General features: G+C 38.0%; 1 protein-coding gene across 1 annotated transcript; it reads left to right on the top strand.

The window, feature by feature from the left end:
* The first annotated feature begins 16,338 nt into the window (after window positions 1-16,338).
* On the top strand, window positions 16,339-17,313 carry CCDC54 (coiled-coil domain containing 54). The gene has a single exon (XM_059686011.1). It carries the CDS (start codon window positions 16,339-16,341, stop codon window positions 17,311-17,313), a length of 975 nt encoding a protein of 324 aa, XP_059541994.1.
* The last annotated feature ends 249 nt before the right edge of the window (window positions 17,314-17,562 follow it).

Here is a 17,562-nt window from a genome sequence, read left to right as displayed (position 1 = left end):
AATTGTTGACACAATTTTCACTATTGGATTCAGATATAACTTTTTGGATAAGAACTTCTATGTAAGACAGACACTGTGCTGTCCTGAGCAATTCGCAGATCTGCCATCAAAAAAATTTGACCATGCCGAAACCGGTTTGACTCAGTGGATAGAGCGTCGGCCTGCAGACTGAAGGGTCCCAGGTTCGATTCCGGTCAAGGGCATGTACCTGGGTTGCGGGCACGTCCCCAGTGGGAGATGTGCAGGAGGCGGCTGATCGATGTTTCTCTCCCATCGATGTTTCTAGCTCTCTATCTCTCTCCCTTCCTCTCTGTAAAAAATCAATAAAATATATTTTTTTAAAAAAAATTTGACCTACACTCCCATCTTCCATAGTTCACCTGCAAGGAGAGCAGGTCACTAATAGTCTCTACCTGGAGGATGTTCAAGATCCACCTTAGCTTTCAAGCTGAGACCATGCTTCCTGGACAGCTACAACCAGAGTGTGGGTAGGGTGGGGGTTCTAGCACCAGGACATTTCTGCTCAGCAGGGGGCTCAATCTCATGAACAGTCTTTGCTCCAGAGCTCCCTGTTGTGTTGGCCAAGATTTTATCAGATTTGCAGGCTTTTCCTGCTCAAAACAATTCCTCTTACTGTTATCATTCATGGATGTTTCCCCAATAAATTGTTTGCACTTCCAAATCCATCCCAGTGTCTGCTTCACAGAGAATCCAACTGATATACCTGTGTTCTGTCACAGGTACCAAAACCAAACATTCCTCTTCCTCTGAGAGTACCTCATATAAAGCAGTACATACACGTTAAGATCTCATAGGCATACCCAGGTTCACCAACAAGCCCACACATATTAAATCTCTGCTTAGGTTCAAGTTGAAACTTTGGCTGCATAAAAAAATGTTCAATATAACTTAGTGTACTTAACATGGTTATGTTAGGATATATTGGGTTCACGAAATGCTGATTTAATTTTAAGGATTAGTATATATAATGCATTTATTTATGTAAGACTAAAAAGTTGGTTTTAAATTTAGAAATTCATAGTAAATTAATACTTACTGTATTTCAACAAATTTAAAATGGCATTAATTACAAGCATGTTGTTATTTTAAGTATTATGAAGAAAAAAATTCCCCAATTACTCTATGACACAATGTTAAGATGCCTTCTATTATAAGGCAAATTCCAATTTCAGTGATATAAAAATGTGAAAATAGATGCATCTTTAATCTCATAAAATGTGGTCTATATGACCTTGGAATTTTCCTGGTCTCAGATTATGTGTATATTTTTAATAGCTGAAACAGACATTAATAAGGAAAGAGTCTCCAATTCCTGAATTACGGTAGTCTCCCTTATCTGTGATTCTACTTTCCATGGTTTCAGTTGCTCAAGGTCAACCTGGGTCCAAAAATACTAAATGGAAAATTCCAGAAATAAACAATTCATAAATTTGAAATTGTGCCCTGTTCTGGTTAGTGTGGTGAACTCCCATGCCATCCCACTCCCTCCCACTCAGGACATGAGTCATTTCTTTGTCCAGCTTATCACACTGCATACGCTAGCCCCCAGCCACCAGTCAGTCACTAAGTAGCCATCCCAGTTACAAGATCAACTGTTAGGGTATCACAGTACTTGTGGTTAAATAACCCTTATAGTAGTAATCCTAACATTATGTCACAATGCATCCATCACTTCACCTTATCACATAGGCATTATATTATCACACATCATCAGCAGAAGAGTCATGCCAGTACAATAAGATATTCTGAGAGACAGCGAGACCACAGTCACATAACTTTTATTACAGTATATTGTTACAATTGTTCTATTTTATTATGCTATTGTTCATCTCTTGCTGTGTCTAATTTATAAATTAAACTTTATCATAGGTATGTATGTACAGAAAAAACACAGTGTATATAGGATTCAGTTGTACCCACAGTTTCAGGCATGCACTGGGGGTCTTAGAATATACCCCTGTGGAAAAGCGGGGACCACAATACCTGTACTTTTGCGGGACACGTGATTATTCTCAATTACATAGGCAACTATTTAACTTGCTAATAATCAAATATCAGATAACAATAAAAAGCTTCAAGCTTAATAAACATACAAAGTGGGTTTAAATTATGAACATGGTATATAATTGAATATTTAACATTTACTACCACAGGGACATTTTTTAAATTCACAAATCTGAAGGTTAATTAAATCCCCCTTCTGACTTGTAAGGTATACCTTTTCTAATATTTAAATGGAAATGGAATTAAGATGTCATTGAGCCTAATCCCTGTTTTTCTGAAAATCACCAGGAAGCTCAGAGGGTGCAGTATATTCCCTTACAGGTAACTAATGAGAGAGCAGAACCAGAGCCTTCCGCTGAGGAGCCCTCTGCCAGGGGTCCTACCCACACCGTACCAGGCCAGCCTCCAGACTGCCACACTTGCATTGCACCAATCCTCCTAAAGCCACTGGGAGAGAGATGATCTTTTTCCCTAGGCACAGAGATGATATGGTCTCTGTTGCCAAACATAATGTAGATGCAAACAAATCCAATAGGCTCAGATCTTTAGAAATGAGAAAAAATTCCTTCCTCCTATTTTTTTTTAAATTCTTAAACCATAAACCTAGTAGGAAATTATTGGAATCTACCAGTGCTGGGACTGCTCACAATGGTGAGGTTATGGACTGATGCAAAGCCTTCCTCCACAGCACATGCCCAGGGAGAACCAGCTGCAACGGCACCCTGAGAGGTAGCAGAGATGATGAAGAGTCCACTTTCCACCCCCCTTTCCACCCCCCAAATATATGGCTCATGAGTACTTACAAACAGAAAATTTAGCTATTCCACAGGAATATCAGAGAAACTAAAGCAGTTTGGTGGCACTTGTTTTATCTTCATGGCATACAAGAAAGAACATTTTGAGGTTTTCCTGAAACATTTCTGTCTGTCTCTCTCCTTTTGCACCTCAAACTCAGTTAGACTCATTTGGCAGCATGAGCCACCTTCCAGTCTCTCCACCCTGTCCGCTCGGTCCCGAGGTCAGTCAGGATACCATCAAGAGACCCAGCTGGCAGCAGATTTCTGGCACTTCCTTTTTTTTTAAAGTAATTTTGACAATTTTAAAAGAAAATCCCATCACATAGAAACATGGAGAACTAGATCCTAAAGGATCAAGATGACACTGGTTGAATTCTAAATAAAAAGAAATTTAGAGAATAAATAGAAAAGATGAGATCATCAATGTGGACCAAAAAAACGTAGGGTGGGGGGGAGGGGGTTCTACAGAAAGTAACCTCACAGGGTGATCTAATCCTAAATTTCCAGCTGGGTTGGTCATGGTGGGTAGTCATGTCCCTGCCATATAACTTTTTAGTAAGAGGTTTATCTTGGCCTTAAGCAAGCAGGCCATGGTTTCTGTGCATCTAGATTAACACACCTTTGAAATAAACAGCCACCGTCCTCCAGGAGCACATAATCTTGTTAACTGTCCTGTAACCCAATGCTGGCCTTGTTTTCACTCACCTTCTTGTAATCTTCCTTGCTTTCCCCTCTTTAATTTCAAATTCATAAAAGAAATTGCAAAAGTGTTATTCTCCAGAGCTTTTGAGTTCTTGCTTCCTGACAATTATTGTCAGTTTGGCTCAAATAAACTCTTATAAAATTCTCTACAGGTCTGTATGTTTCTTAGGTTGACACCAATAACAGACCTATTTCTTTTCCTCTTTTTAAATTGCTCTATCTGGATAGCAAAAGGCTGGGTTACTGAGTTCACTGATTTATAGAGAATATTCTTCTTATGACAACACCTACACCATAGATGTTTATTAAACATTTATCAAATGCCTATGATGGGCCAGGTACTGAACTGTTTCTTATATATATTTTCTCACTTAATTTATTCCTCTCAACAACTTGGTGAAGGACTATCATCCCCATCATATAGTTAAGAAATCAGGGATATAGAAAATTTTAAGAAACTGATTGAAGCACCTACACCTGGTAATTTCAGGTTACTACTCACGATGTCCGCTTAAAAAATTAGGTCACTATGATATTTCTCAGGTTTGTGATAAAAAGGCAAGAAAAAAAAATCTCCAGTCCTATCTAAATGATAAACCCTGCACCTAAAATCAAAATTTCAAATTCATAGGCTTCTTCCCAAATGCAATTCACTCTAATAGGCTTTGCTTTTGGCTTTTTCAAACAGCAGGCTGAGAGCAATGTCATCCAAATTTTTAATGACTCAAAATGAGCCTATTTGTGTTGGGTGTATGAGACGGTGAATAAATTGTGGGGGTTTTCCTTTCCCAATTTCTACAGTTGAAATATGCAGAAGAGCATGGCAAATCAGAGATAAAAAATGTCATCCTTATGATGGATATGGTGTAGCTGTGTGGCAACCACAGTCTTCCTAATATCCAACTTCAGAAGGGAATTGACTCTCCACACTTCAGCCGTGACCCCTGTGTAGTGAGGTGGGGTCAGGAGGGAGGGGGAATGGGTGGCCGAGTCTTCCCTTGTTCAGCTGGTGGCTGAACATGGAAGACAGAATGAAGAGCTCCCGAAGCAGGCAGGCAAATCCCAAAGCCAAAGGAAAGGAGGAAGGAGATATGCCTGCCCAGTTCCTTATCCCAACTCAGCATTTGGCAAAGGCACTTTTCTCCCCTGAGGAGATGGAGAGAGGGCAGAAGAGATATGATCATTCTTGCCCCTCCTTCTAAAACATCAAAGTCTGAGAAGGGAGGGATCACCCCCTAAACACACACAGAGATATGCGCTACGGCACTGGACTGTAACATAGCCCATTATCTTCATTTGGGACACATTGGATCTCAGGCACTTCAGGACATGAACATTTTATTCATAACAGTCAGTTGGGAGTTAAGGAGTGAAATGACAATGTGGTGCTGTGGGGAAAGTTGAGATTTTAAAAATGGAAAACATCATTGTCACATATTCCATGTGTAAGATAGACAAATAGATGTAAAAATCTGAAATTATATAGAAAGGAAAAAGATGTCCACAGTGAGTCAGGATTAAATGGCCAATAGTTAATTTACCTCTCAGAATAAAGGAAAGCCACTAGGTGAGTCACTGTCCTGCAGCAGTGACTCAACAGATGGAGAGCCCACTTGTACAAGTAGGAAGAGGAGGCAGAAAAGGGCTGGGAGTTGGTATGAAGCAGGGACTGTGTTTAATGATAATATCTCCTTTGTAAATGGCACTGAAAGAAGAAGGAAAAGGCCAAAATTAAAAATGGCCCTAACTAGTTTGGCTCAGTGGATAGAGTGTCGTCCTGTGGACTGAAGGGTCCCAGGTTTGATTCTGGTCAAGTACCTCGGTTGTGGGCACATCCCCAGTAGGGGTTGTGCAGGAGGCAGCTGATTGATGTTTCTAACTCTCTGTCCCTCTCCCTTCCTCTCTGTAAAAATCAATAAAATATATATTTTTTAAAAATGACTTAGTTGTCCCACAGAGCCTTCCTTCTTTCCTCCCCCATCTGGGAAATTAGGCACAGGGCTCAGATGAGATAGGGTGTGTGGCAGAACAGCTGCAATTGATAAAAGCTACAAGAACTGTGATGTAAGACCCCTCCCACCACCAGCACAGGATTTATGGCTTAAAACCAGAAGAGTCCAGTTTGATACAACACAGTGATTAATTTCACCTAATGGTAACCCCAGTCTCATACATTCATCTATATCCTATGTAATAAAAGAGAAACATGTAAATTGACCATACCTCCTTGATGCCCACCAGCCAATCAGGAGTGAGTATGCAAATTAACCGGATGCCTGCATCAAAAGCTCTAAACTAGAGGAACTGCAGGAGACATGGCAACCTCTCCAATGCTATGGGACTAAGGCCTGGCAGTTCAGTCTCAGATTTTGGAACCACTTCTGCAAGTTCTACTCCTAAGGCCTATCAGAATTTCATGATAAAATATTGGGTATGTCACTTCTGCTATTTTCTAGTTCCTTAGCAATAAGATTAAGACACTTAATTTTGTAGCTTTGACCTCCCAATAGCTCTTATAAAATGCTTGCCATGCTCTCAACTGATCACCAGAGATAACTAGAGGGAGGGGTCACCAACATTCATTTCATTCACTCAGCTTCAGAGGCCCAGGTAGAACTCTAGCCCTGGGTTAATGCCATTTTTCTTGGTTTAAGTTTCACTAAAATACTATATTCATCTTTATTGAAAGCCTATTGGTAAATAGCAGGCACCAACCTAGAGACAGTGAAGACAAACCAAATAAGGACCCTGATTTCATGGTGCAAAGAGCCAGATTTTCATCTAACCAATCTCGCTTATTCTTAAAGGTTTCCAATGCAACCAATTCCAAACTACTGCATTCTATGGCCTCTCCCTCCTGTGATCCTGAAATAATCAACTGCCTTTATTCTGAGCAGTTTATGTATTCTAAGTTCTCAAACAAAACCATCTAAAGGCCCCAGACCTCTTAGTAACAAAATACCCACAATCAGATACTGAAGTGTGAACCATCCTTCTTCTCTTTCTGCCAGGAATTATATCTTGGGATATAATTTATAGTGTCCATAAATGCCTTTGGGACAAGAGACTGGAGGTTAGGTCTGTGAATCACCTAAAATTATATACAGAATTATATGCATATGCTGTTTCTAAGGGATGACTGCAAAGCTTTCTTTAGATTCTCAAAGGAATACTGGATCTTCTGTTTTAATATGTCACTTTTTTAATCATTATAATGAGCCTGGCATCTTTTTTTTTTTTTTTTTTTTAGTTCTGATTCCTAATAACAAAGAATGTGATTTCCAGGAATGTTCTTCTGTTGTTGTTGTTGTTTTTAAGTGCCATTAAAAAAATTAAATGTGAAGTTCAATAGAGGTTATGGTAAAGCTTTTTACCTATTTTAGTATGTAAATTACCCAAGGGCTTAAGCCAGCTTGCTCTCATTTTATACTATATTATGGAGGAGAAACTTGGGCACCTAAATAGAATGAGTGGTAATTAATTCTCATAAGTTACAGTGAGAATCATAGCCATTAGTGCCAAAAACTGAAGCTGAAAATTATTGAAATATGTGTCTAATAGAACTGCCTTGTCATTCTCCATTTCTGTCATTTGATACTTACATTATATTAAGACCATCAGGAAGAGATCTCAAATTTCCAGAAAGAGAATAAAAAAAGATCTAATTCTCAATCTTTAGTTAAATATTCTTAAATACCTTTTATACTCTAATTGGCTTTTGCCACACCCACAGCAGGGGCAGCAATAATATATATCCTGGGGGGTGGCAAGGGAAAGGAGCTTTTAATAAATACTTAAAGCAATGGGTAAATACTTTTCCTCTTAGATCACAATTGTAAAAGCCTAGGAAGAGAAGAAAGAGGGAAAAAAAAACCTTCAGTTTTCAGATTGCCTTTTGGGCATTTTCTATTCTGTGTGTAACCAGAGAGTATAAAGAGAAATAATATATTTGGAAAGTTAAATAAGATCTTTGCAATCCAAGCCCATTACAGGAGAAAGGACACGTGTAGCATTAAAGAGAGAGAGAAAATGACTCTAAAATCAAACTCCAGAAGAGCAAACACTGCAGAAACAGTGCATAATGATAATAGTTTAAGGGTTACATAAATTTAAAAATTAGATGTTTCATGATAGCCTTATGACACTCCTTCAACATCAACACATGGCATTATTGCTGTTCTCACTGCACACGTGAAATAAAGTGGGAAGAATTATGCCCAGGATAGAGAGCAGACTCATAACAGAAGGAAAGATAGAGCCAAGGGACACATACACATTTACTTCACAGAGATGCTGGTGCAAATTCCCTCAGAAGCATAAAACGTCATAATAACAGATGCCTCGCAAGGTTCGCAGCATTAAGGAAAACCAGCGCAATCTTTCACATTCTAATCTTTAAAACTTTAAGCCGAGAAAGAAACTAGCTCCTTGGGTTTTGAAGTCCAAAGTCCTATAAAGCATCATTACAACTGAGAACCCAAACACCGAAACAGAGTTTTTCTTCCAATTAAGATATAGCAACATATAAACAAACCCAAGTAAGACAGCACAGCAAACTACACAGTGTTTAGTATAATTAAAAATGGGAAAACTAACATTCTTCAACTGGTACACTTGATGATTTCTGGATGTGTTTCCATTTGAAATCCCATTCCTATATGATCACTATGTATTCCATGTCTTTTATTTTCGGTGTTTCTCAAATGAAGTTCGGTGCAATTCAGGAGCAGGACAACAAGTTAATCCAGGGCTGCACCCATCACATAATTATTTCTAAAAAGATCTGCTAAGTGATATAAATTCAGTGAAACAGAAGTGTTTAAATAGAATAACTCACTGAATTTATTCACCAGTGCCATTAAAGGAAGGAGGTCCATGGTTAAGCAAAAAAACACTTCTCTTTTGCTTTCTCTTTCTTTTTTACAGCCATTTATTTTTATGGCTACATCAATTGTGCACATCAGGACTTATAAAGCACTATGAATAGGGTCTCAATCATAAGCTACGGGGAGCAGAGGTTTAACAGCAATATTGGAGAAGGGAAACCAAGAGGTGAAGTTGAGCATTACAGCAGCTGAGCAGCCTTATATAATATATTACCAGCAAGAGCCAAGCATAACAGAAAGAATGGGAGGAAGATGACAGGGAGGAGAGATTACATAAAATTCTAATATGCCCCCAGGGTTCTGGAACTAAATGGTGAAGGGTATGTCTAGATAAGCTAGAGAGAGCTCTTTGTAAATTTGGAGTATAAAATGACATGAATAAAGAGATAAGAGCCTGAGCACCCTAGATGGTGACAAATGCATTCGCAGGCATACCCACAGGGACTTGGAAAACACACTGATTACTTGTGGTTCTCTAGAGGCCTGAAAGACACAATATGGGGCACATGGGGAAGTATGCTGGGTGCCTTAGTCACATCTATGGTCAGTGCCATTAACACCAATCCTGTTACCATCACTACGGAGTTCTCGCTCTCATCCATGCCTTAGCTGTTTCCAAGTTCATAAATTACCTCCCTCTGCCTGATCTCAATTTACCTCTCTTGCCATTTAACTTCTTCAGGTCTCTGGAGAAGCAATTATTAAATCCCTATCCCAAAATGCTAAATGTTCCCTCAGGAGCTGAGAAAAGTTACAATAGATTCCCTTTATGAAGAAAGCAATGTGTTCCCCAGCCACACATTGGTCTAATTCTCTCTAGAATTAGGCTCAGGAGAGAGAGACCCAATGTATATCTTAATAATTATCCACAGTGCATTCATCAATGAATAAAGATACACTGAGCACCAACTACATGTTAGGCTTGTGACACTGGAGATATAGAGTTGAAAGCAAGTTTCTCCTCTCAAGGAGCTCACAATCTAGAGGGGAGATTGGTACAGCAATGGCATTCAGCAATACTGTCATTGTGTGACAATCACCACTAAGCAGGGACACAGAACTTTCGAAAGCTCTAGTGAGTCCAGGTGGAGGACCATGGAGAACAGACAGGAGGAGCGTGTTACCTGGGTGTCTCCTAAAGGACGAGCAGAAACTTGCCAGGAGGGTGAATACATGGAGGACATTCCAGAAAGGGACCCCACAATTTCAGTTACTGTGAAAAAATAAAGAGTATGTGAAAGAAAATGACCATTCCATCATTTCGTCAGTTGTTCATCTTATTTGGCCGGGGATCCCGATGACTTTAAAGTGTTATCCTGAAGATTTTTGGACACCACACTCACCCCACGTGTCCCTCTAGCCAGGCTGCCTTATCAATGGCAAAGGCTCCATCATGTCCTTCCGCAAATAATGTGGCATCACTGCCTGCCTCTTCCTGTCATATAAACACTGTGCCTTTCCTTTACTCTTCATCCCTTGGCCCAGTGCAACAGCTCTGATGTCAGTTGTGTTCCTTTCTACTTCTCATGGCTAAACAGCAAGAAAAGTAGAAGAACAGATGGCTCCACTTTGGGGTCCTTAATAACTACTTGGTTTGTGAAACACCATGTCGAGGCTCTCTGACTAACACATTCTTATCCACGTGGGTCAGCTACCCCCTGATTAATTTTGAAAAAGACCTTCCTGGTTCCTGTTCCCTTAATCTTTTATCTCACTCTGCATATGCCAGGTGATATTCAGGTGGGAGGGCTCAGGTTCTTGTAAACCTGGTCCTCAAATTTTGAGGGGGATGTAAAAGACATTCAAAATTTTTTCATGATCACAACCACTAAGGGTACTTGAGCAATAGTAGAGACTATCGATGTAACATAAAGGTTACAAATAATGTCCAATTGCTAGCAGAATAGCTATAACTCTACCAACTAAAAAGAGATGTAAATTCGGGTAAGTTTTATTTTTTTAAATTTTTTTTTTTTCAATTAGGGTAAGTTTTAAATAGATCAGCTAGACCAGTGGTTCTCAACCTTCCTAACGCCATGACCTTTTAATACAGTTCCTCATGTTGTGGTAACCCCCAACCATAAAATTATTTTCATTGCTACTTCATAACTGTAATTTTGCTACTGTTATGAATCGTAATGTAAATATCTGATATGCAGGATGTATTTTCATTGTTACAAATTGAACATAATTAAAGCATAGTGATTAATCACAAAAACAATATGTAATTATATATGTGTTTTCCGATGGTCTTAGGCGACCCCTGTGAAAGGGTCGTTTGACCCCCAAAGGGGTCGTGACCCACAGGTTGAGAACCGCTGAGTTAGACTCTACCATAATAAATTTAAGTTAATTTACTCAAAACCACTAGTGTTAAAATGTTAATAATATTATCTATTATTAGAATCATCTCTCCAATGGTCATTCCATGCGATTCTTTCTGCCACCATAGCGTGTTGCAGTAGCTGTACTAGGAGACACAGCATTGGTTTATCCGACCCTGTTTGCTGCCTTCTGGTGCTCTTCTAATCCAAACGCTTTATCGGCATGGCAGATGGAACAGTGAGCAGTACTTGTTTTATGCCATGGTCATATAGATGGTGAAGTGGCCTCTTTACTGAGAGTAATACACTGAAAGAGACAGTAGAGCTAAAGCTTAAAGCCCCTAACCATGTCCTACTTTTATTCGAAAGATGAGTGAGAAGAAGGTAATCAGAGAAAAGGTGGCAAAGAGGTTACAAATATTGAACACCTTATCCTCAAACCCACTCTATGAAATAGGTGCTATTATTATCCTATTTTATAGGCTTGTGAAAGGTTAGTAACTTAACTAAGGGCACAGAGTTAGTAAATGAGAACACCTTGAACTCTGAACTCTCTGGCTCCAAATACCATTCCCATAAATGCAAGCCTCCCGGAGAACATTTTTCCTCAGTAAAAATCCACCATTAGGTTCCAGTCTTCCAAGTTATCTTATTTCTAAATGTCTCCATATATCTGGCAAGAACAAAAGGGTGGGAATAAGCTCATTCCCCATTTTTCATTCATCTTTTAATTAAATTTATCGGGGTGACATTGGTTAATAGGATTATATAGGTTTCAAGTGTACAAAATTTGTATATTGCACTGTGTGCCCACTACCCAAATCAAACCATCATTCACTTGTTGACTGCTCTTACAAATTCATCCAAATCAATAGGCTTATATCCTCCCACGATAGGTTCCCACAGTCCAGCAAGCCCCAGATAGGCTGAGGCTCCTTTCTTTAACATTAATAAATAAGTAATTAGGAAATCAGACATTTTTATGCTTTTATCAAACCTACTAGATTAAATTTTTCATAAAAATAATCATTGAACATGAATAATTTTAGTTTAAATTTTAAAGTCTATTGTTCTTTATTATACAGTTGTTATACTACTATTACAATAAGGCAAGAATAGCCTTAGTAGTTTTAATAAATAAAATAACCAACCAATCATTTAGTTTTATAATATTGCTAAACAAATACAATTTTAATCAAAATGTTTTCAATAACTATACAGTGTGATTTTTCTAAAATGAAATGCCAATATCTTTCTGAGTTGATAAACAGGTATTTTTATCATAATTGCATGGCAGTAGAGATAAAATATATGAACTCTGGAGCTAGAATGTAAGAATTTTAAATTCAATTTTACCCATTCTTTAGCAGAAAGAAAAATTACTTGACATCTCTGAATTTCAGTTAAATAAGCTAATATTTAGAACAGTGGTATTCACCCAATAAGTTTTAGCTGTTATTACCTCATTTGTAGTATTTGCTACAAGCAATCCCTCTAATTTATTTGAGAATTCTTGTAAAGTGAGAAAACCTAATCCAAAAATTCCCCCAAATGTAATGAAGTTTTAATTCTAAATTTAACTATTAATGAAGATGATATAATGGTACACTTTGGAGATATTTAATTAAACATTTATTGTTTCAATCTTTTCATATTCTGAGCTCATTATTTTTTCTTTCTGCTCTCAAATATTTTTTATTGGCCCTTGACATCCTCATAAGCCCTAAGCACTGTGTCTGCTGTGCTTGATGGATAGAATGGCTTTGTCTAAGGCAGCCGTGGGCAAACTACGACCCGCAGGCCGGATCCGGCCCATTTGAAATGAATAAAACTAAAAAAAAAAAAAGACCGTACCCTTTTATGTAATGATGTTTACTTTGAATTTATATTAGTTCACACAAACACTCCATCCATGCTTTTGTTCCGGCCCTCTGGTCCAGTTTAAGAACCCATTGTGGCCCTCGAGTCAAAAAGTTTGCCCAGCCCTGGAAGGTGAATGGGGCAGCTCTGAACACTACCATTTTGGCCCCACATACTATTCCTCTGCTAGTCTGCTTCCTGGAGAATATTTTTCCCCCCTCAGCAACAGTTTGAAAAGGTTTCCTGTGGAACTCCCATTTGACCCTGTGATCCCACTTCTAGAAATATATCCCAAGAAACCAGAAACACCAATCAGAATGGATATGTACATCCATATGTTCATAGCAGCACAATTCACCATAGCTAAGAACTGGAAACAGCCTAAGTGCTGTTTATCAAATCAGAAAGAATGAATTTCAAATACCTGTTTATCAACTCAGAAAGATATTGGCATTTCATTTTAGAAAAATCACACTATATAGTTATTGAAAACATTTTGATTAAAATTGTATTTGTTTAGCAATGTTATAAAACTAAATGTTTGCTTGGTTATTTTATTTATTCAGTAGATGAATGGTTTAGAAAACTGTGGTACATCTACACGATGGAATACTAGGCTGTTGTAAAAAAGAAGGAACTCTTACCATTTGCAACGGCTTGGATGGAACTGGAGAGCATTTTGCTAAGTGAAATAAGCCAGCCAATGAAGGAAAAATACCACATGATCTCACTCATTCAGGGATAATAAAGACCATTATAATCTTATGAACAATAATAGATACAGAGGCAGAGCTGCCTCAAACTGATTGTCAAACTGCAGCAGGAAGGCCAGGGAGGGTTGGGGAGCAGGAGGGAGGGGGGTAAGAGATCAACCGAAGGACTTGTATGCATGCATATAAGCATAACCAATGGACATAAGACACTGGGGGATAGGGGAGGCCAGGGGATTGTTAAGGGCAGGGGGGGAAAAAAGGACACATATGTAATACCCTTTGTAATACTTTAAGCAATAAAACAATAAATAAAATAAAATAAAATAAAATAAAAGTTCAAATTTTAAAAAAAAAGAAAGAAAAGGTTTCCAGAAGTTTTCATAAGGTTTCTAAACAGAGATTCAAAGATAGGACAGTCAAGGAAAATCCCAGATATCATTGATGAGCCAAAATTCTTAAATTACTTTGGCTTAAATTCAGAGTTTGTACCAAAATCTAAGCCAAAGCTAGTGCTGCAATTAGGCATAAGTAGGAGGAAGAGTGATTTAGTAGAGGGTTGGGACTGGCACTGATCCTACAGGGAATATCCTTTTTCATAAAGTGGAACTGCACCTTGAGAGACAGCTTTATCATGTGATTTAAATTCCTAAATATCCAGTCTTAGGTGACAAAAGAAAAATTATACCTCAATTTATAAAATAAACAAAACTTTTAATATTTCAAAGGAGTGAATTTCAAATACTATTATTTTTAAAAGCTGTAAGAAGAAACATGAAAAATGTCTGCTGTTTTTTTTAAAGCTTAAGGCCGTAGTTCTCAAGGTGTGGTGTACAAGGCATGATGAGAGCACAAATATTTCAAAATAATATTAGACTGTTTCACCATGTTGACATTTGCATTTTGCAAATTGCATTGCAAAACAATGGTGGGTAAAACTTAGCAGAAACCAAGGCAGTGGCAGTAAACTATATCAATAGAAAGAAAAGAAAAAGAATACAAGGAAATGCCAGTTTAGCTCAATATACCCTTAATGAAACAGTAAAAAAATTAATTTTCTTTTTTTAACATATTTTATTGCTTTTTTACAGAGAGGAAGGGAGAGGGATAGAGAGTTAGAAACATCAATGAGAGAGAAACATTGATCAGCTGCCTCCTGCACAGCCCCCACTGGAGATGTGCCTGCAACCAAGTTATATGCCCTTGACAGAAATTGAACCTGAGACCCTTCAGTCTGCAGGCTGACACTCTATCCACTGAGCCAAACCAGTTAGGGCAAATTTAATTTTCTTAAATCTCAACCCTTCACTATGTCTTCTTAACATTATGTGTGATGTAATAGGAAGTACACACAAAGCACTTCTGTGGCTTACCAGAGTATGGTGGATATCTCCACGAAAGTATTTATCTGAGTTACATACTAAACTAGCTACTTTTTTTCATGAAACATCATTTATATATTTATAGATAGATGATAGATAGATAGAAGATAGATAGATAGATAGATAGATAGATAGATAGATAGATAGATAGATAGATAGATAAATGATAGATAGAGTCCAGAGAGGAAGGGAGAGAGAGACATCAATAATGATGGAGAATCACTGATCAGCTGCCTCCTGCACACCCCCACTGGGGATGGAGCCTGCAACCTGGGCATGTGTCCTGACCAGGAATTGAACCATAACCTCCTGGTCGATAGGTCAACACTCAACCACTTAGCCACACCAGCCAGGCATGAAACATAATTTAAAATTTTTTAAATTGATTTTGAGGGAGAGAGAGAGAGAGAGAGAGAGAGAGAGAGAGAGAGAGAGAGAGAAACATCAATTTGTTCTTCCACTTATTAATGCATGTATTGGTTGATTCTTGTATGTGTCGTGACCAGGGATCAAACCCACAACCTTAACATATCAGGACAATGCTCTAACCAACTGAGCTACCTGGCCAGGGCCATGGAATATCATGTTTACCTAAAAGAAAAACTGGCAGCAAACGATAATAATTCATATTTGGGTATTTGGCAAGCATTTGGGGGGAAAAATGGATGGAGGGACCTTATCTATCACTTTAAGGAAAACAACCTACAAGCTTAACTAATTTCCAGCTTTTCAAGCTAAAATTAGGATTTTGAAAAATTTTATCTGCTACCATGAGGTTGGCCTCTTCCCAGTACTCAAAGACTATTTTCTTCATATACTTCAACCAAAACAACATTTCACAATAGCTATAATGCAGAAGCAGAATCTAAGTGTCTTCTACTAATCCAGGTATTTAAAACATTTGCAAATATATAAACAATGTCACTTTTATTTCTTCTTTTGGAAAATATAATTATTTTATGTTAGCATTTAATATTGTTATTATTTTTTTATTTTATTAAATTAATATCCTAGTCCGAGCTGGTTTGGCACAGTGGATAAAGTGTTGGCCTGTGGACTGAAGGGTCTCAGGTTCGATTCCGGTCAAGGGCATGTACCTTGGTTGCGGGCACATCCCCAGTAGGAGGTGTGCAGGAGGCAGCTGATTGATGGTTCTCTCTCATCGATGTTTCTAACTCTCTATCCCTCTCCTTTCCTCTCTGTAAAAAATAAGATATTTTAAAAAATTAATATCCTAAGACTTCCTTAGTTTTAATTTCTAATATGTTCTATTAATTGATATAACCAATATAAACAAAAGGTCTGTGGTCTTCAATTTTTATGAGGGAAAAACAGTTCTGTAACCAAAATTTTTGAGAATTATTGGCCTAAGGTTAAATGGAATCTAAGCCAGCAGCCATTGTGACATCAGCGTCAGGTCAATAATCACCATATGAAAGAATCCATGCAGTTGACCATTATTCACAAGCACTGCCCTGAAAGAAGCTAACCAACTAAGAGTACCTACTATTGCCCTTCGTGTTCTCCATAGGGCATTCCACAATGTTACCAGGAAAGACATTCAACAAATAGTAAGAGAAAGACCATTTAATTCTAACATTGCTTCTTTCTTCAATTCTCATCAGGTCTCCCAACATCTTGGCTCATGAAAGATGTACAAATATCAAACCAAAAGAGTAAAAGCTGCTGCTGGGAAGATGTGGCCTTCAAATCTCTCCAAGATCAGACAATCTCTTAAAAATGTTTACCATAAATTTAATAACCAGCACCCAAATTCAACTAGAAATCCAACTATAAATTCCTATGGTTGTGATCAATATGACAGTACTGATGAAGAAATGAGTGTTATAGGAATGCTCCAAGATATTAAAACTGCCCAAATTGACCTCCTCAAGAAAATGACTGACATTGTCAGTGCAGTATCAAAGTTCCAGGGAAAGATTGACTTTTATCAGAAGCAGATGGAGGTACTAGAAACCAGAACGAATGTTAATGAAGACAAGCAATACACAATAACTAAAGATATCTTCTCAATGAAAGAAAACATTGATGCTTTAAAGAAGAAGGTAACAGAACTGGAAAACCAGAATTCTTCTTCCAGCATACATTGTTCAGAAGTTCTGGAAGGAGAAAAAGGTAAAGAGGTCATGGAATTACTTCACAAACTCATACAAGCACAAACTTTGAAGAACACATTGGCTTCTACAGACTCTGAAATCTCTTCAGCAAAACCAGAGAAATTGCCTAGTTATTCTGATCCCACTGAGAAAAAAACAATTTCTCCCAAAATTAAAATTCTGAAGCAAAGTAACCATCAAAATGCATTAAGAAGCATTAAAAAGGCAAACTCAAACATTTATATTTACCCAGATATTAGTACATGGATCAAGCTAACTTTTGTCCATGGAGGAAAGTGGAGATTTTTTCTCAGTGCTACCAAGTTAGAAGAGTTCATCCAGTGGCTTCTTTCTACGCCAACCATCCCTCCTGAAGAACCACAGCACATAACCCAGAGATACTGTCCACTCACTGGGCCTATTGTGAGCTTGACCACAATCTGTCTCTCTGTTTTCAACTACCTTTACTGTCTTTTTGGTTTTTTAAAGGAGGAAATAACTCGACTATAGAGTTATATTCTGCTTTGCTTGGCACAAAATAAATGTAACCTCATGGCTCTAAGCACTCACACGTCTTTGTGGTTGCTGTGACCTCCTTGCCCACATTTCTATATGTCTACAGTAAGTTAAAGCATATCATCCCATTGAACAACTGTGGTGCCTTTTCTGTCAATGTCCTTGTTTTCTCATAGGCAAAATTCATGAGGCTCATCCAGTGCCCATTTCTTAGATAATGAAACAAAAATAAAGAGGTCACCA

This window comes from Myotis daubentonii, chromosome 3 (assembly GCF_963259705.1).
Source record: "Myotis daubentonii chromosome 3, mMyoDau2.1, whole genome shotgun sequence".
NCBI lineage: Eukaryota > Metazoa > Chordata > Mammalia > Chiroptera > Vespertilionidae > Myotis > Myotis daubentonii.
Note: the sequence above shows the minus strand (reverse complement) of the source record. Positions and strands in the feature narration are given on the sequence as shown.